The sequence below is a fragment of the Ruditapes philippinarum genome, unplaced genomic scaffold (genome assembly GCF_026571515.1).
Source record: "Ruditapes philippinarum isolate M1 unplaced genomic scaffold, ASM2657151v2 ctg6023_1_1_1_1, whole genome shotgun sequence".
Classification (NCBI taxonomy): Eukaryota; Metazoa; Mollusca; class Bivalvia; order Venerida; family Veneridae; genus Ruditapes; species Ruditapes philippinarum.
Genome location: NW_026856045.1, coordinates 130,207 through 157,693, shown reverse-complemented (window position 1 = coordinate 157,693; position 27,487 = coordinate 130,207). Strand labels below are relative to the sequence as shown.

Below are 27,487 nucleotides of genomic sequence, written 5' to 3'. Positions count from 1 at the left end.
ACAATTTCAATTTGATTCACCTCCAACTTGCAGCTTCTTCTTTGTAAATTATTCAGAGTCCATTATGTCTATCATTTCACTCATATTACATGGAACAATTTCTTACATAATTTAAAAAAAATATCATTTCAGAGTGGAATGCAAGCTGTAGTTAATCAAACAGAAGACCAGCTGAGAAGAAAAGTGAAATATTACTTATTCAAGATGAAAAGTCAGAGTCACCTGAATGATATTAATACAATAAGTGACGATAAAGGTCAGAGTCAAGGTCATTTGAGGTCACTGCTGCATCATGAGGAGGTCAAGGCAAATCACTCCTGTACAGGTAGGTTTGTTATCATAGTCACAACAATTAGGATTTAACTCTGTTGAAGAAGTACCTCTAGAGGCTTGCAGAAATTATGATCAACAAATAGACAAATATCTTTTTTTTTTCACTGATTCTTACATTTTCAGAACAACAATATAGGACCTGCGATTTTAATCCAGAGGCCAGTAGCAGAGTGTGTGTTACTAGGCAACATCAGATGTGTGGTAAAATGTCTAGTGAGTTAAAAAGAAAGATTGAAATTGATAAAGAAAATATATGTTATTGGAAGAGGCAGAAAACAACAGGAAGGCAGAAATGTAAGTCTGTTTTAATTTTAATATCATATACAGACTTGTGGTTTAATTTTAATATCATATACAGACTGGTTTAAACATATTTATTTAACCTCAATTATGAAACAAGGTCTTGCAACTTATATTAATCACTTTTGAATCCGCTTCCTGGAACCAGTACTGATGTCATATGAAGAAACATGGTCATGACCGGATTACAGGCTTGACTCCATGATCCCTGGGTTGAGAGGCAAACACCTTTACCGTGAGGCCACCACTCCCCTTATACAGACTGTTGAACAGTATCTTGCTGGAACCAAAGTCATGTGATTAGCATTTATCACCTATTTTAGACCTAGGCCAGCCTGAACGTTCCTATAGTTTTACCGGGCTGTTTACTGTTGGTAAACTACATGTAACACTGACTTTTTATGTTGATATTTCCAAAAGCAATAATCAACAGTTTAAAAAAATTGAAGATGGAAATGTACATTTAAGAAATTAGCATCTTATGGGTTAAAAAGAAAATAGGGAGGTGGGACTTTTTTATAGGCCTCCATTTTATTTCAATACATGTTGCAAAATTGACACACTTATAATCAATATAGAATCTGTTCATCCAACACTTCCTGTGTTGGTGAAAGCATAATTGAATCATTTTTATACAACTATCCTTTAACTTAACAAAGGATAGTTCCAAATTTATAGCAAAAAAGTCCACTTACTTTACCAAATCACCAGGGTAACATTAAAAAATATATGGTCCTTTCTTTGTATAATGAATTTGGACTTTGAACTCCTTTTATAGATTGTTTGTTTCTGGCTTTCACACTGAATTAAACAGATAATTGATCATAGATCATAATCATTTACCTTTCCTAGATAACTAACCTGTAATAACAAGTGGTTGACTACTAATCCCACATGATTTCTGAATCAGCGGTGAAAAACAAGTGATCATTTGTCTCCCTGTTCGAGGTCAGTTGTCATACTGGATTTCTAATCCAATGCTCTACCTGAATTGCGTTAAGCGGTTGGGCCTTTATAGTTTCATATAAGCTCAGAAATTCAGGTACAAAAATGTCAGGATAACCTAAAAGTCTGTGTAAAGTTTTTATAGATTTTATGGCTGTTCTAGTTTTGCCACAGCTCGTTTAGTAGGCTACCTGTAGTTGCATTTACATCATATACATAATAATGACTTCTAACAAAATATATAGGAGAGAAATAACAAATGTATTTGATACTTTATAGCACTTTAAATTACAGTTAAACATGCGTTAAGGACCACCTGTGAATATAGATTGGCCATTGTTCAACAGCCCCTAATTGATCAAAAAGAACATTGTACATTGTAACTCTATATAAAGCTATCCTGTCAATAAGGGCTATGTTCAGTCTCTCCCATGGATGACCTTTATTCAGAGGTTTATCTGTAACATAACTTGTACATTTCTTTTATATTTTGGTGTATGAAGTCAAGCGTGATAGAGCAGCGATGAAGGAAATGACTAGAAATAACCTCACTGATATGTACACCAGCAATGTTTCACAAGAGTTATTTTCCTTGCAAGAGGTAAGATATTTATGAAATTAGTACAGTTATAATGATTTATAAGTATTTGTATGAAAGTCAAATGACAGCTTTGGTAACATTTTGCTACCTTTATCTGTTACAAACTGTTACACTATCAGCACTAGGTATAAACATCTCACATTTTCTATATCTATTACAACAACAATATTAAGCACATGTTTGCTTTTTCTAAAGAAAGAAATAACTATTTATTTTTAAGGCATAATGTGTCTAAGGAACTCCACTGAAATCTGAAAGTCTGAAAAAAACCCATAAAATTTGAATTTCTTAGTAAGATCAACTTGGGCATTAATAAAACAGAAAGACATATAAAATGAATAACTAAAATACTCGGAAATACAGTCGAACTTTGTTCGCTCGAACTCGGAGGGCCTGTGCAAATTTGTTCGAGAGATCGGTAGTTCGAGCCAACCGAGGTTGAACTATTATTACGTTGATCATATGCCAAAAGGTTTTCCTAGCTTACATCGGTCGAATGATAATTGCGTCAATATAATTGATTGTAAGTACATCTTTTCATCGAATATTTCATATTCAGAATTATTATCCCAGTGTTTATTTAAGTATTAACGATAAGCTGTGTTAATCTATATTCATGCATATTGTAATTGGTTGAGTTCGATTTTGGCAATCACACCAAACTTGTTGAACAATGTTCAAAATATATTTATATGATTATAAATGGGATGAATTTAATTTAAAAAAATAAATTAATGAAATATTTATTAAAAACATTTACAGCAGCATCTATTTGTAGTCTTTCACTAAAATAACACACATACAAGTGTCATTTTATAAATAGATAACAATGTTACGATTCACTTTACATGAACCACGGTTGTAATTGAAGCCGTCCGGGTAAACGTCATTCTTTATTGGTATGCATATTTCACAAGTTATTTTCTTTTTATCGTTACCATAAACGGCTAATCAACAATATTATCATAATAAATAAATCGGTTACTGTGAACACCTCTTATTTTGTATCAATTAACCTTAATTACCTTTGTCACGATCACGAGGTGTTAAAACATGTGTCGCCGACTGTCATTTATTTAGGACATACCGTCTTGTCTTTTTGTGTTCGACCGAAAAGGTGTGATTTTCACTATATTTCTGCTGAAGGGACCAGAGATCAGGTTCGAGAGTTCGAGCGGTCCGAGGTAGAACAATATATATTATATAGGAATTTTGCTGGGACTGGGCAATGAGTTCGAGCGAAGGAAGGTATTCGAGCGGTTCGAGTTCGAGCGAACAAAGTTTAACTGTATATAAAAAAAATCATACTTTTGTGCTTCAAATTCTTATCCCAGTTTGAGTCAAAAAGCATTGCAACATTTTTCAGTTTTGAAACATTTTTCAAAATTAGAGCAATAATAATATAATAATAATAATATTTTTGAAAAAGCAGAGTAATCAAAGGATTGAAAATTTTCACACTGGTCTAGACATACATCAAATGGATCTTGAAAAATAATTCCCTCATGTAAAAAAAAAATCTTTGTTGAGTCCCTTTAACCCATTACTTCATGAGCATTTTGTAAAAAATGGCTGTTTTCATTGAAAAGTCTCCCGTTACAAGTTCAAATTGCTATAATACTATAAAAACTGCTTCAACACTAATCAAACTTAGCACAAATGTTGACTGGACCATCGCCCTTGCAACAACATGCTCAGGCTTAAATATTCTGTTACCATGGCAACGAGGGGACATCTCAAAATTGCCAAAAATCACTATTTTGCGTTGATTTTTTCCATCATAATTGATTTCAAAGTGCTGCAACTTCTCAATGGATTGAGATAGAGTCAAATGCTTTTCAGCGTTGATTACACGTTACCTTATGAACAATCTGGGGTCATTTATAGCCTCTCACAAGTCCAAAATTTTCTTGGCACATCCCCCTTCTGGCAACCCCCTGATGTGTCTTTTGGTTGGGGAGCCGCCCCGAAAAAGTGGTCACTTTTTTAGCTCACCTGTCACTTTGTGACAGGGTGAGCTTTTGTGATCGCTTTTCGTCCGGCGTCCGTCTGGCGTCCGTCCGTCCGTCAGTAAACTTTTGCTTTAAATGACATCTCTTCATAAACCACTGAGCCAATTTCATCCAAACTTCACAGGAATGTTCCTTTGGTGGTCACCTTTAAAAATTGTTCAAAGAATTTAATTCCATGCAGAACTCTTGTTGCCATGGCAACCGAAAGAAAAATCTTTAAATATCTTCTTTTAAACAACCCTAAGAGCTAGAGCTTAGATATTTGGCATGAAGCATCTTCTGATGAGTGTCTACCAAGTTTGTTCAAATAAAAGCCCTGGGGTCAAAATTGGCCCCGCCCCAGGGGGTCATAGATTTTCCCTATATGCATATAGTAAAAACTTAAAAAATCTTCTTTTAAAGAACCCAAAGAGCTAGAGCTAAGATATTTGGCCTGAAACATCTTCTAGTGAGTGTCTACTAAGTTTGTTCAAATAAAAGCCCTGGGGTCAAAATTGGCCCCGCCCCGGGGGTCATTGATTTTCCCTATATGCATATAGTAAAAACTTAAAAAATCTTCTTTTAAAGAACTGTAACAGCTAGAGCTTAGATATTTGGCATGAAACATCTTCTAGTGAATGTCTACCAAGTTTGTTCAAATAAAAGCCCTGGGTCAAAATTTGGCCCTGCCCAGGGGGTCATAGATTTTCCCTATATGCATATAGTAAAAACTTAAAAAATCTTCTTTTACAGAACCCAAAGAGCTAGAGCTAAGATATTTAGCATGAAACATCTCTAGTGAGTGTCTACCAAGTTTGTTCAAATAAAAGCCCTGGGTCAAAATTGGCCCCGCCCCGGGGGGTCATTGATTTTCCCTATTTGCATATAGTAAAAACTTAAAAAATCTTCTTTTAAAGAACCGTAAGAGCTAGAGCTTAGATATTAAGCATGAAACATCTTTTAATGGGTGTCTACCAAGTATGTTCAAATAAAAGCCCTGGGGTCAAAACTGGCCTGCCCCGGGGGTCATTGATTTTCCTTATATATGTATAGCAAAAACTTAAAAATCTTCTTTGAAAAAACCCAAATAGCTAGAGTTTAGATATTAAGCATGAAACATCTTTAAGTAAATATCTACAAAGTTTGTTCAAATAAAAGTCCGGGGGTGAAAACTGGCCCTGCCCCAGGGGTGTCATTGTTTTTAACTATATGTGTATAGTAAAAACTTAAAAAGTCTTCTTTTAAACACTCAATGAGCTAGAACTTAGATGTTTAGCATGAAACATCTTCTTATGGGTGTCTACCAAGTCTGTTCAAATAAACAAATAAAAGCCCTTGGGTAAAAATTGGCCCCGGGGGGGGGGGGGGGGGGGGGGCTTATATACAGGTGAGCGACCTCAGGGCCATCATGGCCCTCTTGTTTAACAACATTTCTCAAACAAAAACAAGTGTTGGGGGCCTAAATAAGGCATTTTTTCACCATTTGAGACAACAAAAGGGGGGGGGTGAAAAAGGCTTAAAAAAGGCGTGTATATGACGTAATGGGTTAAGATAAATAGCGAATTTTGTGTGAATGTGCTATGGTTACAAATGTGAATATGGAATCAGATTTTAATATACCTTCAATGGAAAATGATTAATTTATTATCAAAGGCATATGATAAAAATTATTGAAGTGTTTAAAGGTTACTGTAAACAATCTATTGTATTATTGTAGAGGAAAAGTTACGATATATATATTATGTAATTATGTACAGGATATTGTGGAGAAGTTGCACATACAAGAAAGACCAAGTCAGGCAAGAGCCAGAGAGGTGTTGACAGATCTAGAATCAAGAAGAATTCTACATGCCCTAAACAGAGATCACAAACCACTTTTTGTAAGCATTTATCATATAAGATTAAAACTTGTATAATAGAAAATAATACAAAATACAGTCTAACTTGCCCATGCGACCACGTGTATTAAGCGACCTTTGTCTTAAACGACCACTTTAAATTCCCCCCGATCATTTTCTCTCTATAACTTTAATGTATTAAGCGACTTTTGCTCAACGCGACCAGCGACCGCTAATTAGTCACCTAATTGAGATAAATCTTTTCATTAAACGACCACTTTTACCTGCCAAGTAATTGTGTTTTTAGAGAACGCCACCTCGTAATGTCACAAGTGTCAACAATCAAAACACAACAAATAAATGTGTGAAAAAGTCTATTTCCCAAACCGAAAATGAAGTTAAGTATATGCGTGACATGTATTATCCAATAATATCGGATAAACAATGCAACGCTCCGCCCCTACTGAGATGGTGTATACGCTTCGCTTGTTGACATTTAGACTGCATTGAATTGACCTTGAACTTGATCAGCAATTAAATTAATCGTAACAATTAGATGTAGTTTGTATATTTCAAATGAAAAAATGCACAACAGAAAACATCTTCACATATAGGGTTTTCGTGTTTGAATCAAAGAAAAAAACAACGGAGAAGTTAAAAAATTCTGGAAAAATGTCAAACATGTACGTAACATTTTGGATCAAAACTGTTTTGTCAATAAATATCAGGAAGTTATGTTTTACATTTGCATCCATTTAGATTATCGGAGCGTGCTTATTATTCAACATGTATATAAAAACGAAGTTGAAAAACATTCCCACCGCATAAGAAATTTATTTATAAATTTTGACTTTTATATCATGCTGACTGTCTTAAGAGACCGTTTCATTTAGCGACCATTTTGGGTGTTTCCCTTGCGCGGTCGCTTAATACACGTTTGACTGTTACAAACTTTCAGAAATAATTAAAACTTTTAAGAATTTAAAAGGCCTTCTTGTGTCCAAGAAGTGCTTAATTTTCATTTCTCAATTTTAAAGCTTCCAGTTATAGGTACAAAAATTACACATTGGCCACTTACCTGAACTGTCTTTGCTTCCATTGCTTTTTAGTAATTCTGCAATGGTCTCATATTTTTGTATATATTGTTTCAAAATATTCAATCCTTATTCACTTGATTTAAATCAAGGTAGCAAATATTTTAATTGACATTTAAATTGAATATTTGAATCCTTATCTGAAAAACATCATTTAATTTTTATAAAATGAGGATCATTTTTGTTGTATTGAAGATGTTCATATATTTCCTTTCAAGTTTGAATGCCCTAACAATAGTTGGTTTACTTTTGGTATTTACAATAATTATGCTCTTATAATATAATTCTAATACAAACTTGTAAAATATATTCATAGAATCCTGTAGCACACTTTTCTCTCATTTAACATGTTTTGTAGGCGATCATCCCAGATCTTCAATTTGGTCCCAAAGCTCCAAAGTTAAAATACTTCGTTCCGCCTTTGTCACATATGAAAAATAAAGAGGCTGCTTCAGATGATACAAGGACAGAATCAGCTGATGTACTACCATCTACTAGCTTAGATGTAAGCCTTGTATAGTTACTGTGAATTCACTTAATTTTGTGGCCACGAAATTTTGTGGTTTTGTCACATTTAAGGACATTTTTCTGGGTTCTTAAATTTGTGGTTTGTCTGTATGTGTGAAAGGATTTAAAATTATGTAATGCAAAATAATCCTACAGCAGTCAAAATAAAACTTCCATGGATTTTAAACTCGTAAATTGATTTATCCATTAAGACCACGAAAATTTTTGTCCTGCGAAAAATTATGATTTTGCAGTATAACATTTCTTATAATACTGCATGTTTGAATGTCAACTTTTCAGTGAACAAACCCAACATTTATAATATACTAAAACATGACTCCTGCAGACTTAAAAATTATTTTATTTCTTTTTCTCAAAGGAAAGGAGTCATGCATGCAGTTTTATAAATTTTTAGACATTTGACAGGTGATATAGCCTTACTGCTTTGGTCAGGCATTTTGACCTTTTTTTATAACTGATGATATTCTGTATTGCATATATAATATATTACATGTATATTTTTATAACAGTATAGTATAGTATAATATTGTTTTAATTCACGCTACACAACTTAATGCATTGGATATTAAATGTCACATTACACACTCTACTACATGGCATGTTATAATACATATTACACAACATATTTTATTATAGGGCATATAACACAGATTATTATATGGTATGTATACACGTACATCAATTGACATATCACACAGCATTCAATATTACTGTATAATTGGATATTTCAGCATGTCGAAAAGTTACTGCAAATTTAAAATTTCAGACATTTTGTTTAAGGAAATATTAGTGAATTATGCAAAGGTAGAATTTTGTGACAGGTTGGTTGATATTTATGCTAGAGGAAATTTTAGCGATTTTTGTCAATTTGCAAATTCGCCAATATTTCAGTGTCGCTAACTTAACCACTTAAACAGTAAATATTACACAGCCTTTTGCATGGCTTATCATTTGACATTTTCACATCACATAACATAGCATAATATAAATATGACACATTACACAACATATTTGATTGTACATGTTATATGGCATATGTTAGGTAAAATGTTTATTTCCAGGATTTGCATGTTTAGTTAATATATAAAAGTCTTACTATGATTTAAGTTATCTTCAAGTAAATGAATTTCATCTTCTGGAGAAAACAAAATACATTTTATAGAAATATGTATACTTTTTAAAAATTATATGTTATATTTCTAGTAAACTAATGAATATTGTACATTTTTTTATAGGACACCAGTCAGTTCAAGCCAGTACTGCCCTGTCAATCAATGCAGTCAAGTACAGGTAGTAAAATTTTAGTAAATGATTTAGCCAAAATTAACTTTACAAAGCTTGAAGTATTAGTAGTTGGTCACTTTAAAAAAAATGCGTAATTACTGGTTAGTTATACAAGAAACCCAGTTAGGTTGACCCGCAACCAAGATAGGACCAAACAAAAATTATGATTAACCAAACAAACAATCTTTACAAATGTACTTCAATAATATCTACTTATAAGAATATTTTTATTTTCATCCTTATTCTTATTTAGATAAATTAAAAGTTGCATTGAAGTCATATGAACACTAAGTCACTTATTCAAAGTCATATTGTAGAGATTTTATAAATTGTGAGGAAGTCATAGTAACAAAAGTCCTGAAGGCCAAATATCAGACAAGATCATGTCTGCTCTATAAATTCTATATCTTTTAAAGGATTTGCTTCAAGCTTTGCTCATATTATGACCTCCTGATTCCCTTGTCTTGATTTTAGGTCAACCTTGTAGGTCAATGTCAGATTTTGTTTCTGCTCTATAAATTCTATACTCTTTGAAGGAGTTCCTTCAAACTTGACTCAAATGTTCACCTTCTCAAGTTAATGTGCAATACTCGTTCTAGGTCAATCTCAGACAATTTCGTTTCTGCACTATAAATTCTATACTCTGCAGGATCTTCTTCAAACTTTGCTCAAATGTTCACTTTAGCAAGGTAATGTGCAGATTCCATGCTGCTTTTGTGCCAGCTCAAGGTCCTTGTCACTCTTGAAGGTTAAATGTCACTTGTGTAAAAACTAAAAGTTAACACAGAACCCATGCCACCAATGTGCCTACTAATGCTCCCACGTTTACAATTTTTTGTAAACGTTTACACGATTGCTAAGAACCGAAACGAAAACGTTTAGATGGTGGTACATCTTTGTACTATACACACCATGTATTTGAGTCGCCAAATGATGTCTTTCTTTCTAATTTAGCTCGACTATTCGATAAGAATAAGTAGAGCTATTGTAGTACCCCAAGCGTTGGCATCCGCGGTGGCGTCGGCGTAACCACTTATGTTAAAGTTTTTGTAATAGTTCAAATATTTTCAAAGTCCATTGACATATGGCTTTGAAACTTTGCACACTTGTTCACCATCATGACCCCAACCTGTAGACAGGAGGAGGTAACTCTATCAAGCATTTTGACAGAATTATGCCCCTTTTTGGACTTAGAATTTACGTTAAAGTTTTTGTAATAGTTAAAATATTTTCAAAGTCCATTGACATATGGCTTTGAAACTTTGCACACTTGTTCACCATCATGACCCCAACCTGTAGACAGGAGGAGGTAACTCTATCAAGCATTTTGACAGAATTATGCCCCTTTTTGGACTTAGAATTTACGTTAAAGTTTTTGTAATAGTTAAAATATTTTCAAAGTCCATTGACATATGGCTTTGAAACTTTGCACACTTGTTCACCATCATGACCCCAACCTGTAGACAGGAGGAGGTAACTCTATCAAGCATTTTGACAGAATTATGCCCCTTTTTGGACTTAGAATTTACGTTAAAGTTTTTGTAATAGTTCAAATATTTTCAAAGTCCATTGACATATGGCTTTGAAACTTTGCACACTTGTTCACCATCATGACCCCAACCTGTAGACAAGAGGAGGTAACTCTATCAAGCATTTTGACAGAATTATGCCCCTTTTTGGACTTAGAATTTACGTTAAAGTGGCAGGAGGAGGTAACTATATCAAGCATTTTTTTTACTATCAAGCACTAAGAATAGTCGAGCGTTGCTGTCCTACGACAGCTCTTGTTAATACATGTACAAATAAAGAATGTGCAGGGCTCATCACAATTGAGTCAGCACACATTTTTTGCATTTTAACCCCATAATGCTGTGTGGTGGGTTGTAAACACCAATTTTCCAGTTGTTTACTTTGGAAAAACCACTAGAAACCATGATTACAGGCAATGATTAAGAAATTTTTTAAGACAATACAGTCATTTCGATTAAACGGTAAACAATATCATAAACGTTTATAATTGGAAATTGAAACGAATCCGTTTAAACGTGTAATCGTGGGGGCCTTAGTGCCTACTCAAGGTCACACATGAAAGTCAAATAATATCAGACAATTTTATGTCCACACTTCAAGTTATATTATACTTATTGAAGGACTTTTTTTGACTGAGATGTTCACCTAACAAAATATGATGAATCCTGGGTCATAGAGGTAGAGGTAGTTGGGGAAAATGTTGGCTTCTATGACAGCTTTAGTTTGACATGATACTATTACAATGACAATGTAAAATCCTTTTCATTTCAGACATGTCTACAGAAACTGGAAACAAAAATAGTGCGCCTATAGAAATCCTGTTCCCAGCTCAATCATCGTTACCATTGTCTACAGCAGCACAAAATGTTAGATCTGGAAATTCTAGAAATTCAACTCAACCGTCAATTTCTTTGACAGCAACTGAATCAGACACTAGTTTAGCATCTGCCGAATTACATTGCCTAGCTAATTCATCTGAACAATTTTCAACTTTTAAACCAGAGCTAGGAATAGGTACAAACCTAACTGAACAATCTAAACCAGAGTCATTATTTCATCCAGATCAATTAACCAGTAGATTGACAGGAGATAAGTTAACAGCTGAAAAATTTCTACCAATGGAAACAGTTAAACAAGAATCTGATATCAGCTGTTCAGGAATTCAACAAATTCAACCAATGGCAACTGATAAATCAGAATCTGGTACCAGCAGCTCTGGATTCCAGTTCTCAGCCACGCTAAGTAAATCATTGTCAATGCTGAAACAAGACCCAGGTACCAGTAGTTCAGGATTCCAGTGCCCAGCTCAACCCTCTAAGCAAGTATCAGCGTTTAAACCAGATCTGGGTACCAGCAGATGGACAGGAATTCAATCCCCAGCACAGCAGTCTCAACCCAGGCCAATTGTTAAACCAGAACCTGGTACCAGCCCTTCTGGATTCCAGTTACCAGCTCAACAATATCAATCATTGTCAACTGGTAAAGCAAAGCCTGATACCAACAGCTCAGGATTCCAATCCACAACAAAACAATCTCAGTCATTGCCAATATTTAAACAAAAACCTAGTACCAGCCCTTCTGGATTCCAGTTCCCTGATCAGCCATTGATTTCAATGACTTTAACTCAAGAAAACACTGGTACCAGCAGATCAAACTGTGACATAACTTCTTTTAAATGTATGTCATCCATACTGTCTGTTGGACAGAATGAGACCTCATTTTCAGTTAACTCTGAATCAAAAGAAAGTAATGGCTTGACAAGACATGATTCTGGTTTTATTACGACAGCATCATCTGCTTCAAGTACCAACTCTGCTATTGATTCTAGTTTGACATTATCTACTGACAAAACTCCTACAACTGTATTAAATTTGAAGGAAGAACCTAATCAAAGTGTTACTCAATCTTCAAACAGTATGCCTAACTTTCAGTTTGACCATAAATCAACTCCAGTGTCAGTATCTGAACAAAATTCTGGATATGGTTTTGACAATAGAAATGACATATCCAAGCAAAGTATTCCAACTGGACAAAACTATGGAGTAGGTGTTTCTGTTTTCAATTCACAGGACAAAACTAGGTCATTAGATAGGTCATTCAACCATCCTGCAGATAATTTTATGGCGCAAGAAAGATTGGTATCATCCATTGCCATAGAGAGTTCTGATAAACCAAAAGATGGCTCTCTTAATTCTAAACCTTCTAATAAAGATACAGTGTCATCTGTGGACTCTAAGTCAGCTTCCACAAATTCAGTAACCTGATGTTTGTAATTTGTAAATGATGACGGTGCAGACATTGAACCTCAATCATCTGGAATTTTCATCTAGCCTACAGGAAAGAAATGGGTCTTGATGATGACATGCCAGTGTAATTAAAAAGACAGTAAGAAATACCCCTGCTAACAGGATGTTTTGTCCTGTTCAATTTTAAACCTCGGCCTGGAATGCAAATTCCCCACTACTGAAAATGGAAAAATTGCAATGTTACCAGAGGTCGAAAGCCCTGCTGTTGAGAAAAGTAATGCTTCAAATTTTTAAAATCCGTCCATTGGGCAGAACATTACCACGCAATGTCTCAGGTAAGACAAATATTAAGGTAATTTCCATTTAAATTCCCATTTCAAAAAATGAATACTTTATGTTGTATATTTTGGGTAAATGAAAAAACTTTTTACACATGCAATTAGTTTCTAGATAGTAAACAAGAAAGAAGAATCTACAACTGGATACGGTTTAAGGTTGATGGTTCACTGTTTTGAACTTTTTATGAGTCTTCATCAGGATTATAGAATTTGAAATACATTTAGTATTTTACACAGGCGTCTATGGCCGAGTAGTTGAACTCATTGACTTCAACCTACTTGCCCCTCACAGCTATGTGTTTTAATCCTGACAGAGACTTCGGATTTCTTGCATAAGAGAAAGCTATCCAGCTTACTTACGAAATGTCGGTGGTTCTAACTCATATGCCCATTTGTGCCTGAAAATAATGCACGGAATGGCACCTGCAGTCTTCCTCTTACAGTAAAGCAGGAAGTCACCTAAGTATGTATATTGGACTTAATATTCTCTTTCGCCGCTTAATAAGATATACTGTCACAACAATGTAGATAAATTGGATTTTCAAAAAGTGACATAATGGTCATTGTTTGTTTGTCATGTTAGCTACATATTTAAAAATTGACTAAATTTAAATATTGACTAATGAAATGGACATTGACTAATAATTGATAATGATAGGTTAGGATAAAATATAACAACTGCATAAAATATAAAAAGACTGCCCCACTCATTTTATCAATTGAAGCATCACAGGTACATTCTGAAGGATATTCATAAAAAGTTTTATGAGTCACATGGATTAACGATCATTTTTGTGAATACACAATTAAAAACAATTATGGCAAAACGTGTTTCTGACTTTAGCCTGTACATTCACCAGATGAGCATAATGACACTTAAAACTAATTGTTTTTGCAGGTAATACAGTAAAATTTGCAAAAATGGGCATGCCAGGCCCGGCAGTTCAGACTTCCTGACAAGGTAAGTTTAATCTTTCTTTCAATAAGTCCTTTGAATCTTTCACAGCTGGGCTCAGATTTATCAACTCACAAACTTGAAAAATGCAAATCAAATTGAAAATAAGTAGAAACTTTTTTGCAAACAAAAGATAGTGTAAGGAGAAACAGTATCTATAAATGAACATATAATTTGATATAACTTAAGAAAAAGAAAGGAAATTTTAAACAAAAAAGTGTCATCTCCAAAGGCAAGTGTAAACTAATATTTTTCATAAAGCACCTTTTTTCCTATAGTAGCGTATGGATCTACAACTTCATTCATAATGGACAGAAGGATATCATCCTATGATTTCAATTCATTCATATAAGGCGCATAGAAATGGCGTTATGTCAAGCATGCGAGCTATCTTAACAGGGGGTGTAATACAGGCTTTCTCTAGCACTGGTGTCAACAGTAAATAATCTTGTCTGATATGCTAGAAAAATATCATAAACTATTACTATATCAATTTGACTGGTTCCTTGCAGAAGAGTGATAATGGTGACCATATGAAGCTGTATGACATGGGAATGGAACCAGGCAGGAAACCATTTCTTGGACTGTTTTGTTTGCTTACTTGGATGAGAAGGGAACTCCAATGTCTTACATGCCCACAATCTTGAAACAACCAATAGATTTGTTCCATCTCTACATGATAGTACAGGCATTGGGTGGAATGTTAGAGGTGGGTATTGCTATTGATGAAGATATTTCTCATAAAATTCAGGTTGGATATGATATAAAATCTGATAAAAACAAGTGCAAGGAATTGTCATAAATCAAGCCTTTAACTAAACACATCAAAGTTTATGGAAATAAACTTGTGTCCACATTTTATGAGCTTTGTTATACCCCCACCACAAAATGTGTGGGGGGGGGGCTATAATGGATTCGCTTTGTCGCGTCAGTCCGTCTGTCTCCATTATCGTTTTCGCTCTATAAATCCTATACCAATTGAAGGATTTCCTTCAGACTTGGCTCAAATTTTCACCTCAACAAGGGGATGTGCAGAACCCATGTTGCTCATGTGTCAGCTCAAGGTCAAGGTCCCAATTGAAGGTCAAATATCAAACAATCAAATACTAGACAGTATGTTGTGTCCACTCTGTAAGTCCTACACTAATTAAAAAAATTCTTCAATTTTGGCTCAAATGTTCCCCTCAACAAGGTTATGTGCAGAACCCATGTTACTTCAAACTTGGTATGCATGCTTGTTATAATGACCTGAAGTGCAGTGCATAAGAACCAGTACTCTGCACTTCTTTAATTTTTGAGTTATTGCCCTTTGTTAATTTTCATACTTTATTTTTGTCCAGGTCATTTCCCCTAAAGTATAAAAGCTCTGGACTTGAAACTTCATAGGATGATAGATCTCATAAAGAAGAAGTGCAGTGCACAAGAACCGGTACTCTGCATTTCTTATTTGTTTAGTTATTGCCCTTTACTAATTTTCATACTGTATTTTTGTCTAGGCCATTTCTCCTAAAGTATAAAAGCTATGGACATGAAAATTCATAGGATGATAGATCTCGTTAAGAAGAAGTGCAGTGCATAAAAACTGGTACTCTGCAAATTTCTTATTTTTTGAGTTATTGCCCTTTGTTAATTTTCATACTTTATTTTTGTCCAGGCCATTTCTCCTAAAGTATAAAAGCTATGGTCTTTAAACTTCATAGGATGATAGATCTCATTAAGAAGAAGTGCAGTGCATAAGAACCTGTACTCTGCATTTCTAAGTTTTTTAGTTATTGCCCTTTGTTAATTTTCATACTTTATTTTTCTCCAGGCCATTTCTCCTAAAGTATAAAAGCTATGTTATTTAAACTTCATAGGATGATAGATATCATTAAGAAAAATGCAGTGTACAAGAACCGGTACTCTGCACTTCTTTATTTTCTTCATTTTTGTTCTGGCCATAAATTCTCCTAAACTATATTGTTCACAAGGCGACACATCCGACTCGTGTAGTTCTAGTTAAGTCTTCAAATTTACATACAATCAAATATTAGACAATATGTCGTGTCCGCTTTATAAATCCTATACTAATGGAAGAGTTTTATTCAAACTTTACTTAAATGTTCACCTCAACAAGATTACTAGTATGTGCAGAACCCATGTAACGTTTGTGCCAGCTTAAGGTCAAGGTCATACTTGAAGGTCAAAAATTGACTTAGAAAATATTCTTAGATTTTAACATGTACTTGAACATTTCTGAAACTAGCCCAGGTATTTGCTTGAAACTTAAAAGATATATGAGGTGTCACAAGTAAGATATGCAGGTCAAGTTTCATAACTCTGTATTGCACTTTGACAAAGTTATGCCCTTTTTAAGTCTTTAAAATTTACATACAATCAATACTAGACAATATGTCGTGTCTACTCTATAAATTCTATACTAATGGAAGGATTATCCTCAAACTTGACTCAAATGTTTATTGCAACTGGGCAATGTGCAGTACCCATCTTACCCTTGTGCCAGCTTAAGGTCACTAAAGTATTCCTTAACCACCTTTCCAAGTCATCTTCTGTCAAGGACATTAGGTATGAATAGCATTTAGCAATAGTTCTAGTTTTTCTTATGATGCGTAAAGGTGAAAATGATCTTACAAACATGAATGTAATATCATGAGCTTACTACTCCTTAAGGAGCTATTACTAAATAAAGGTTTGTATCAATTGGATGGTGTCAGCAGGTAAAAATTTGCTACACATAGTACCAAGGTACATTAGTGTTCCATTTTTAAAGTAAAAAATACTTTTTTGCCCATTTATGTATTAATTTGATGGGTTTCTTCTGCAATTTGTAAAAAATAATCATCAGATTGTTGAGTATTGATGACATATTTTAGCTCGACTTTTTTTTATTCATACTTGGACAACGGCCAGGAGAAGATTTTAAAGAAGACTTAACTGAACTTGACATGTACTTTGAAATGACCTTGATGTTGAAGATCAAATTACTGTGTTTGCTTGCACAATTGGCATTTCCTCTTTGATTGTATTCATACTTGGACATAACCAGATTAGGACATGACCGTTTATAACAAGTTTATATGAATGATGACCTTGACCTTTATTTGACCTTGTCATTAACCAGCATTGAAGAATGCAAATATGATCTTAACCTTAAAATTGACTGCCACATATCTTATTGTCAAATTGATGTGTTGAAGTATTCAAGTTTGACCTTAAGTTGTCATTGAAGGACTTGGTCAAGTTGTTAAATCCATAAATTTGTTATTATATAGTCATATATGATTCAAACTTTGAAAAGGCCACTCTAATTACCATGAACATGTTAAAAAATTCAAGTACGACCATGACGTTAAATGTTAATGTCAAATTCAATTCTGTACACAAATTTATTTATTGTTTTGAAAACCTTCTAGTATACAATTTTCTTCTTATGATGTCTTTGCCTTTGGAAACAGAAAAATGTCTAGCATAGCCCACTGTTGTAATTGTTTTAGTGTTTTAATTTAAAGCCAACAATAACTGATAATTTATTGTATTACTTGGTAGATTCAGGCAAAGAAATGGAAAGAGATTTGTGTTTTGATGAATTTCCCCGAGTCCGCAAGTGCAGCATTTACTCTCAAGAAGAATTATATGAAATTTTTGTTCGCCTTTGAATGCTGCTTTGATCGTGGTGGAATAGATCCTGCTCTAATTTTGGCGATGGAAAATCTGGAAAAGAATCGTGTCAGAACATGCAGAATACGAAGAGATGTTCAAAAAACGGAAGAGTTTTCTTACCAGGTAGATGAAATAAAGAAAAATGGAATCCCTTGTACAGACATTTTAATAAATAGTTTGCTAACTAATATCTTAATCATCAAAGTTGTTTCTAATACAGAAATTAGTTTCAGGAATAATTAAACCCCTGCTTATGCATAGACTATGTAATAGAAAAATGATTCAATATACATTATCAAATAAATCAGATTAAATATTTAGATCATGTTTATTCATTCAGTGGATAGATGTTAATTTTAGCATTATCTTGCTTTCCATAGTTTATAATTCTTAAATCAATGTATTGCTTTAAATGACCAAATGACATTGAATAATGTTAAAATGATATTATTGAAGCAGCATGCCTCCAGATTCATTTCCCTGGCCTAGTGGTTAAGGTCGTTGACTTCAAACCACTTGCCACTCTCCCCTGTGGGTTTGAATCCCTTCAGGGACTTTGGATTCTTTCATGTGAGGAAAGCTATCCAGCTATTTTAGGGAACGTCGGTGGTTCTACTCAGGTGCCCATTTGTGCCTGAAATAATGCACGTAATGGCACCTGAGGTCTTCCGACACCAGTAAAAGCTGGAACGTCTCCGTATGATCTACAATGTGTCGATGTGAATCATTCAATCAATCCAGATTCATGCTAATTTTTGTGAAAACTTTGAAAAATGTATTTAAAAGTATAATATTGTGATCTTAACAAAGAAAGTAATTTACGCATGGTAAACAGCACTTACAAATCCCCTTATTTTACCAAAATAGATGTCAATATATTCAAAATTTATGTTTAGAAGTAGAAATATAGTGATAAATACTGCAAAATTAGTCATTGATCACACATAACAAGTAGATTATTACTTGAATGTTTTCTACTTAAATTCTTAAAATATCAGTACATTTTCTGAGTTTTTTATTAGCTCTCCTGTCACAAAGTGACAGGGTGAGCTTTTGTGATCGCTTTTTGTCCGGCGTCCGTCCGTCCGGCCGTCCGTCCGTAAACTTTTACTTTAAATGACATCTCCTCATAAACCACTAAGCCAATTTCATCCAAACTTCACAGGAATGTTCCTTTGGTGGTCACCTTTAAAAATTGTTCAAAGAATTTAATTCCATGCAGAACTCTGGTTGCCATGGCAACCAAAAGAAAAAACTTTAAATATCTTCTTTTAAAAACCCAAAAGAGCTAGAGCTAAGATATTTAGCATGAAACATGTGCTAATGGGTGTCTACCAAGTTTGTTCAAATAAAAGCCCTGGGGTAAAAATTGGCCCCGCCCCAGGGGGTCATTGATTTTCCCTATATGTATATAGTAAAAACTTAAAATATCTTCTTTTAAAGAATTCAAAGAGCTAGAGCTAAGATATTTAGCATGAAACATGTTCTAATGGGTGTCTACCAAGTTTGTTCAAATAAAAGCCCTAGGGTCAAAATTGGCCCCGCCCCAGGGGGTCATTGATTTTCTCTATATGTATATAGTACAAACTTAAAAAATCTTCTTTTAAAGAACTCAAAGAGCTAGAGCTAAGATATTTAGCATGAAACATGTTCTAATGGGTGTCTACCAATTTTTTGTTCAAATAAAAGCCTTGGGTCAAAATTGGCCCCGCCCCAGGGGGTCATTGATTTTCCCTATATGTATATAGTAAAAACTTAAAAAAATCTTCTTTTAAAGAACTCAAAGAGCTAGAGCTAAGATATTTAGCATGAAACATGTTCTAATGGGTGTCTACCAAGTTTGTTCAAATAAGAGCCCTGGGGGTCAAAATTGGCCCCGCCCCGGGGGTCATTGATTTTCCTTATATATGTGTATATCAAAAACTTAAAAAGTATTCTTTGAAAAAACCTAAATAGCTAGAGTTAGGATATTAAGCATGAAACATCTTCTAGTGAGTGTCTACAAAGTTTGTTCAAATAAAAGCCCTGGGATCAAAATTGGCCCTGCCCTGGGGGTCATGATTTTCCTTATATGTGTATAGGAAAAACTTAAAAATCTTCCTTGAAAAAACCCAAATAGCTAAAGTTTAGATATTAAGCATGAAACGTGTTCTAGTAAGTGTCTACAAAGTTTGTTCAAATAAAAGCCCTGGGGTCCAAACTGGCCCTGCCCCAGAGGTGTCATTGTTTTTTAACTATATGTGTATGGTAAAAACTTAAAAAATCTTCTTTTAAAAAACCCAATGAGCTACAGCTTAGAGTTTAGCATGAAATATCTTATTATGGGTGTCTACCAAGTTTGTTCAAATAAAAGCCTTGGGTTAAAATTGGCCCTGCCGGGGGTGGGGGAGGGCAGATCATTGTTTTTCATTATAAGTGTGTACATCATGAAACGTCTTCTTATAGGTGTCTTCCAAGTTTGTTCAAATAAAAGCCCTGGGGTTTAAACTGGCCCCGCTCCGGGGGCCTATGTACAGGTGAGCGACCTTAGGGCCATCATGGCCCTCTTGTATATTTTTAAAATATTTTGGCACATCTGGATGCATGCAGCTTGAATGTTATTATAAAAAAGGATGTTAGGGACCCTTTGCTTGACAAGGCTCAAGTTTGTTGGTTTTGTACCAAATTTATCTATAAATATAATGCAAAACCAAGAAACTTTGTAATCAGATTATTTTGATCATTTGTTGGGGTATGTAAATTCAACAAATTTGCTTGTTTATACATGTAGTTTATTTTCTTTCTTATTTTTAACAGAATATTTGCAATGGAGATAGTACAGTCATACACGCTTCTGAGAAAGATATAAAGGCATCCTATAATGAAGAAACTACTCCTGTAGACCATGTCTGTAGTGCTGCACTAAAGAAGAATTTGTCGCTACCAAACTATCATCTCAAAGAAGGCAGTCGGCTTCAAACAAACATTCCTACTATGTTCCATAGAAATGTTAAGAAGGAAAAGTCAGCAAGGAGAAAAATTAAAAGGCTTCCTGAAATTGAACGTGTATATATTGGAAATGGTGTAGCTCCTATATTTAAGGAAGGTACCATGGCACATGCAAATGAAAAAGAACATTCTAAGACTGCGGTAAAATCTTGTTCCATGACAGCATTGGATACTTTAGGAGAAATCCCCAATCTTCCAGAGCCATTGGCCCCACCATCAGTTGAACACATACCAGAATCTCTCAGTTTTAAACAAGTGTTTTGTGACATCGAAACAACGTCTTTATTTATGTACACAGAAATTGTACAAATAGCGGCAGTTTGTGGAGAGGAAGAATTTGATCAGTATATATTACCATTAAGGCAGTTCGACCCGGGATCGTCTAAAGTGACTGGATTGACATGTGATGGGAGAAATCTTTATCATCATGGAACTGCTGTACGTACTCTAGATCTTAGGTCAGCACTGGAACGATTCTTGGGTTGGCTGGATCAACTTAAACCTTGCATACTTGTTGGGCATAATTTTAAATCATTTGATTATCCAAGATTATACAAAGCTTTCAGTAAATTTCATCTCATTAATTCTTTTCATCAAATAGTTGTGGGTTTTATAGATTCCTTTCCGTTATTTAAAGCTATATATCCGAATTTAAAGAATTACAAGCAAGAAACTCTAGTCGCTGAACTTGTCGGAGAAACTTACGATGCCCACAATGCACTGGGTGACGTAAGAAGTTTGCAAAAATTGTTCAGTGTTTCTGACCGAATCCCTCCAAACTTATTATGTGAGCACAGTTTCACTGTAGCTTGGTATGTACAATATCATAACTATAAAACAAAATGTAACAAAATTGCTGAATCATTCAGCCAAATAGTCAACGAGAAAATTCTTAGTAAAACTACAATAGATAAGATCGCAGTTAGTGGCCTCGAGTTAAAGGATTTGAAACAAGTTTATAGAAAAGGGGGAACCAAGGTTGTTACAGAAGTTTTGAAAAGCAGGTTAACTTTAAGCCGGTCAACAGTTGATAAACTGATAGAGTTTTTGGCAAATAAATCAAGTGTTGATGAATATATCCCAGGGCTATAAAGCTAGATCTTATGAAACAATTTTATGAAATTTGAAATTTAAACACAAACGAATAATGAACATAAACAAAAAAATTTCGGATATAAAATATTATGCAGGCATTTTAACTTCGAACACACACCATTTGCTCTGAAGAGAATATACTACTATTTCTTTCATACAAGCATTTTGGTAAAGTATTCTTTTATGAAATTGTAACTATCATTTTATAACAACTAAAGAACTTTATACACTTTAATGGTCATGGAAAGTTGGTATTTATGGTATGTCCCAAATGTCAAGCCACTGCCTTTTTACAAAACCGTACTTGGTACAAAAAATATTAATTCAACTTTAAAAATGGTAATGAAAGTGGTGAAATTTATTGTCACTGATATTATCAATCTGACTAAAATTCAGTTCTACCTATTTCTGTTATGTTGATCTGATTACGAACGTATATGTTTCGCCTCCTGATTTCGTATTTCCTGAGAAAGCTATTTTTAACCATGCAATCAAACCGGTTTTTACATAGGAATTAGAAAAAGTATCAAAAAAATTTTAACAAATTTACTTGAAATAATAGAGTCAATTTTTAATTGGCAAGATTGTTTTGCCAGTTTACCTGTCGACTATATGGACAACGGCAAGTTTGTTCTCGAAATCGTGACAATTTCCTTCTCAGTATTGGTTTTCCCAGCATTAAAATTAGAAACCGCATCGCTTTCAAAATTATGAAAGCTCGTCGATGATTAGCTATGTGAAAGATCACTTCGTAATTGGTCAGTTTTAGGTAATTGGTCACTTTTAGATCTAAAAGCGGAGCGTTATGTAGAGCTAATTTTAATCAGATTGCTGATATTAGTTAATTACTGATATATAGAATTTATCTATATAACATAAATTGTACATTATAATATTATGTGCATTTATTTACTTATTTTTGTAAAAAAGGAAATCATTTTATTGACAAAATTTTGTAAATGGAATGAATTTATTTTCGATTAAGTTTTTGTAATGAAATAGTCCAGAGGCATTATTTTATATTTTTTAAAAAGAATGCTTTAATATAATGTAGTCTTCAGCATTCTTCTACAACTTTCTGCTCAGGGATGCGTTCTCAAAATATACCTCCCCTCTTCAGAATAGTCTACACTCTTTAACACATGCTTCCCCGCCTTAACTTGGTTCAAAATTACCATACCCTATTCAGAATAGGTTATACAACTGTTACACTCTTCTTTGCCCCAACCTGATTCAAAATTCACATTCCCTTTTGAAAATAGGCTATACCTCTGATATTCCTTCCCTCCTAACTTGATTCAAAATATCTCCCTGATGCTCTTTCCAGCCACTACTTGATTCAAATTTATCCTATCCTTTTGAGAATAGGCTTTACCTCTCTGATACACTTCACGACCCTGAACCCTCCACTTTTCAGAATAGGTTATGCCACTGTTACACTCTTCTCCGTCCCAACCCGATTCAAAATTGCCCTCTCCTTTTAAGAATCGGTTGCACCCCTTTTCACACTTCCCCACCACAACTAGTACGGTTCATGTATTTATAAGAAGCTATGTGACATATAATTATATTTATGTCAAATGCATTATTTCATATATGCTTTTATGAATGCTATTTTAAATTTTCTTTTATTTTCTTGTTACATAATTTTTAAGCTATTTGTTGTAATACAATTTACTAGTTTTTGGTTGTTGTTGTTGTTTTTTTTGTTTTTTTTTAGAAATTATTATTTATGATTATATATTTACATGTTTTCCAAAGCGACTGTAATCTCTAATTTTTTTTTTTTGCAATAACATGAATAATAAGTTGTCATGTGTATATGTACGTATATCTAATTTAGTAAGTGTAGTGAAGTTAATTAAGATTTTTACATTGCAGCATCTTTAAGAGAATTTTACATTGAAAATGTGCCAGACTTCAATAGTATACACATAATTTCACAATGCGTTAAATGGAGTGAAGGCATTAGTTACCTGTATTTGAGTAACGGCACTGTCTGTCGGATAAAGACAGAGTATGATTGTAGAGAGGCTACATTTTTTTCTGGGGTAAACTTACTGTGAGGATTATTGATAGAAAAGACATATTCAGGTGCATTTACCATTAGTTACATTTATTCTGGGATTTCATACTGTGACACAGGGCAACAGGGCTTTTTTGAAGCTAGAAATTCTTTTAAGAATTATTAAGTGTTAAAAATAAAATCTTAATATAGTTCTCTTCTTAGAAATTACAAGGCTCTAGATATATTGTGCATGTAACATTGTCTAGTATTTCTCAAAAAAAATCTTGCATCATTGTTGTTGGCAATTAAAATGTATAGTTTCATATACCATTATTTATCAAGCGAGTGATAATATATATTACAATTTTTACTTATTATCAGCATTGTACTATAATTGCTTTATGCAATAAAGTACTATGCTTTATGCAATAAACTTTTCATATTCAATGTATTCATAAATGAACAAATTCTTAGTTCTTTTGTTTAACTGTAATTACTGTGGTATTTAAGTATGTTGTTTTTATGGTTTGTTAAATGTTTGTAATGGAAACAACTTAATATCTTCACTGTTTTGTAGGTCAGTTATTTATTTAAATTTTAGATAAGTGATAGAAAAAATGTAACATCTGTATCTTATCATGACTGTATAATTATGTAGCCAAAATCAAAATGTCATAATTTCTATTATTTATGATATGTCCTTTTTAAATGATAGAAGCCTTTGTGATTTTATTCCACAAATTTTATTCATGTATGTATTACTTTGGGGTTGTTTTTTTTTAGCTCACCTGTCACAAAGTGACAGGGTGAGCTTATGTAATCGCTTTTCGTCCGTCGTCCGTCCGTCGTCCGTCCGTTTTGCTTTAAATGACATCTCCTCATAAACCACTGAGCCAATTTCATCCAAACTTCACAGGAATGTTCCTTTGGTGGTCACCTTTAAAAATTGTTCAAAGAATTTAATTCCATGCAGAACTCTGGTTGCCATGGCAACCGAAAGAAAAATCTTTAAATATCTTCTTTTAAACAACCCTAAGAGCTAGAGCTTAGATATTTGGCATGAAACATCTTCTAGTGAGTGTCTACCAAGTTTGTTCAAATAAAAGCCCTGGGGTCAAAATTGGCCCCACCCCAGGGGGTCATTGATTTTCCCTATATGCATATAGTAAAAACTTAAAAAATCTTCTTTTAAAGAACCCAAAGAGCTAGAGCTAAGATATTTGGCATGAAACATCTTCTAGTGAGTGTCTACCAAGTTTGTTCAAATAAAAGCCCTGGGGTCAAAATTGGCCCCGCCCCGGGGGGTCATTGATTTTCCCTATATGCATATACTGATATAGTAAAAACTTTAAAAATCTTCTTTTAAAGAACCGTAAGAGCTAGAGCTTAGATATTTGGCATGAAACATCTTCTAGTGAATGTCTACCAAGTTTGTTCAAATAAAAGCCCTGGGATCAAAATTGACCCCGCCCCAGGGGGTCATTGATTTTCCCTTTATGCATATAGTAAAAACTTAAAAAATCTTCTTTTAAAGAACCCAAAGAGCTAGAGCTAAGATATTAAGCATGAAACATGTTCTAGTGAGTGTCTACCAAGTTTGTTCAAATAAAAGCCCTGGGGTCAAAATTGACCCCGCCCCAGGGGGTCATTGATTTTCCCTTTATGCATATAGTAAAAACTTAAAAATCTTCTTTTAAAGAACCCAAAGAGCTAGAGCTAAGATATTAAGCATGAAACATCTTCTAGTGAGTGTCTACCAAGTTTGTTCAAATAAAAGCCCTGGGGTCAAAATTGATCCCGCCCCAGGGGGTCATTGATTTTCCCTATATGCATATAGAAAAAAACTTAAAAAATCTTCTTTTAAAGAACCCAAAGAGCTAGAGCTAAGATATTTAGCATGAAACATCTGCTAATGAGTGTCTACCAAGTTTGTTCAAATAAAAGCCCTGGGGTCAAAATTGGCCCTGCCCCAGGGTGTCATTGATTTTCCCTATATGCATATTGTATATGCATATAGTAAAAACTTAAAAAATCTTCTTTTAAAGAACTCAAAGAGCTAGAGCTAAGATATTTAGCATGAAACATGTTCTAATGGGTGTCTACCAAGTATGTTCAAATAAAAGCCCTGGGGTCAAAACTGGCCCCGCCCAGGGGGGTCATTGATTTTCCTTATATGTGTATAGCAAAAACTTAAAAATCTTCTTTGAAAAAACCCAAATAGCTAGAGTTTAGATATTAAGCACGAAACATCTTTAAGTAAATATCTACAAAGTTTGTTCAAATAAAAGCCCGGGGGTCAAAACTGGCCCCGCCCCGGGGGTCATTGATTTTCTTTATATGTGTAAAGCAAAAACTTAAAATCTTCTTTGAAAAAACCCAAATAGCTAGAGTTTAGATATTAAGCATGAAACATCTTCTAGTAAGTGTCTACAAAGTTTGTTCAAATAAAAGCCCTGGGGTCAAAACTGGCCGCGGCCCCAGGGGTGTCATTGTTTTTAACTATATGTGTATAGTAAAAACTTAAAAAATCTTCTTTTAAAAAGCCCAATGAGCTAGAGCTTAGATGTTTAGCATGAAACATCTTCTTATGGGTGTCTACCAAGTTTGTGCAAATAAAAGCCCTTGGGTTAAATTGGCCCTGCAACGTTGGGGGGGGGGGGTTGGGGGGCCTATATACAGGTGAGCGACCTCAGGGCCATAATGGCCCTCTTGTTTTTTATTATTAACTAGTTTCAATTATAAATTTTTTTTAGTTTTATTTTTCAACATTTATTAAACCTATGTGGAGGGGCTCTGTTTTTAAATGTAACAGCATCAAAACACTTTTATTATGAAACAAAGTATATATATTTAACAGATTATGTTTTTTTTAACAAATTATATATAGTATGTATATTTTTAGTCTAATCAACCTTAAAAGACACTTGTTATTGATTTTTTCTACATTTTTTTCATTTTTGACAAGATCATTTTTAAAAGTACTGAATTGTTGCTGTTTTATTAACACATTTTTTATAAAATTGTTCAAAAGAAACCTGTTTTGTCATATTTTTAGTCATCTTTGCAAAAGTTAGGAATGAGGCAAATCTTTTGTATAATACAATTACCCATTTTTAGCTCACCAGAGCCGAAGGCTTAGGGTGAGCTATTAGTATCAAAGGGGGATACTCCTGCGTCCGTCGTCCGACGTCATGCGTCAACAATCGTCTTCTTCTCTGAAACTGCTGGGCAGATTTACTTCAAATTTGGTCTGTAGCATCCTTGTAACAGTCACACTTGAATTTGCTCATGTCATTTCAATTGGCTCCTTTTAGGGGTCAACAGAGCTAAAAATAGAAAAACATTTAAACATCTTCTACTACAGAACTAATTGATGGATTATCACCAAACTTTGTCTGTAGCATTCTTGGGTAGTCTTTTATCAAGTTTGCACATATTAATTTGATTGGCCCCTTTTAGGGGTATATAGGGCTAAAAATAGATAAACCTTTAGACATCGTCTTCTACAGAACTAATGGATGGATGATCACCAAACTTTGTCAAGGATTTTTGGGTAGTCTTTTATCAAGTTTGCTCATATTAATTTGATTGGTCCCTTTTAGGGGTCGCTAAAGCTAAAAATAGAAATACCTTTAAACGTCTTGTTCCACAGAACTAATTGATGGATGATTACCAAACTTTGTCTCTATCATTCTTGGATAGTCTTTTATCAAGTTTGCTCATATTAATTTGATTGGCCCCTTTTAGGGGTCG

General features: G+C 34.0%; 2 protein-coding genes across 2 annotated transcripts; both read left to right on the top strand.

Moving 5' to 3' along the window:
- Nucleotides 1–132: 132 nt before the first annotated feature.
- LOC132745235 (uncharacterized) lies at nucleotides 133–12,708 on the top strand (the record flags this gene model as incomplete). The annotated part of the gene is made up of 7 exons (XM_060734091.1): nucleotides 133–325; nucleotides 457–627; nucleotides 2,082–2,179; nucleotides 5,928–6,050; nucleotides 7,461–7,607; nucleotides 8,866–8,920; nucleotides 11,216–12,708. Coding segments are annotated over 7 exons (2,280 nt in total), but the record flags the coding sequence as incomplete, so codon positions are not given.
- Nucleotides 12,709–14,554: 1,846 nt separating this feature from the next.
- On the top strand, nucleotides 14,555–24,509 carry LOC132745230 (uncharacterized). The gene is made up of 3 exons (XM_060734085.1): nucleotides 14,555–14,692; nucleotides 17,530–17,766; nucleotides 20,440–24,509. Exons 1-3 carry the CDS (start codon nucleotides 14,606–14,608, stop codon nucleotides 21,721–21,723), a joined length of 1,608 nt encoding a protein of 535 aa, XP_060590068.1. The 5' UTR covers nucleotides 14,555–14,605; the 3' UTR covers nucleotides 21,724–24,509.
- The last annotated feature ends 2,978 nt before the right edge of the window (nucleotides 24,510–27,487 follow it).

Excerpts from the sequence above, each read along its gene's own strand:
- LOC132745230 (XM_060734085.1), top strand. The coding sequence starts at position 14,606 with ATGTCTTACATGCCCACAATCTTGAAACAACCAATAGATTTGTTCCAT. Across the intron at positions 14,693-17,529 it reads CATTGGGTGGAATGTTAGAG|ATTCAGGCAAAGAAATGGAA; the intron begins GTGGGTATTGCT and ends ATTACTTGGTAG. Across the intron at positions 17,767-20,439 it reads CGGAAGAGTTTTCTTACCAG|AATATTTGCAATGGAGATAG; the intron begins GTAGATGAAATA and ends TATTTTTAACAG.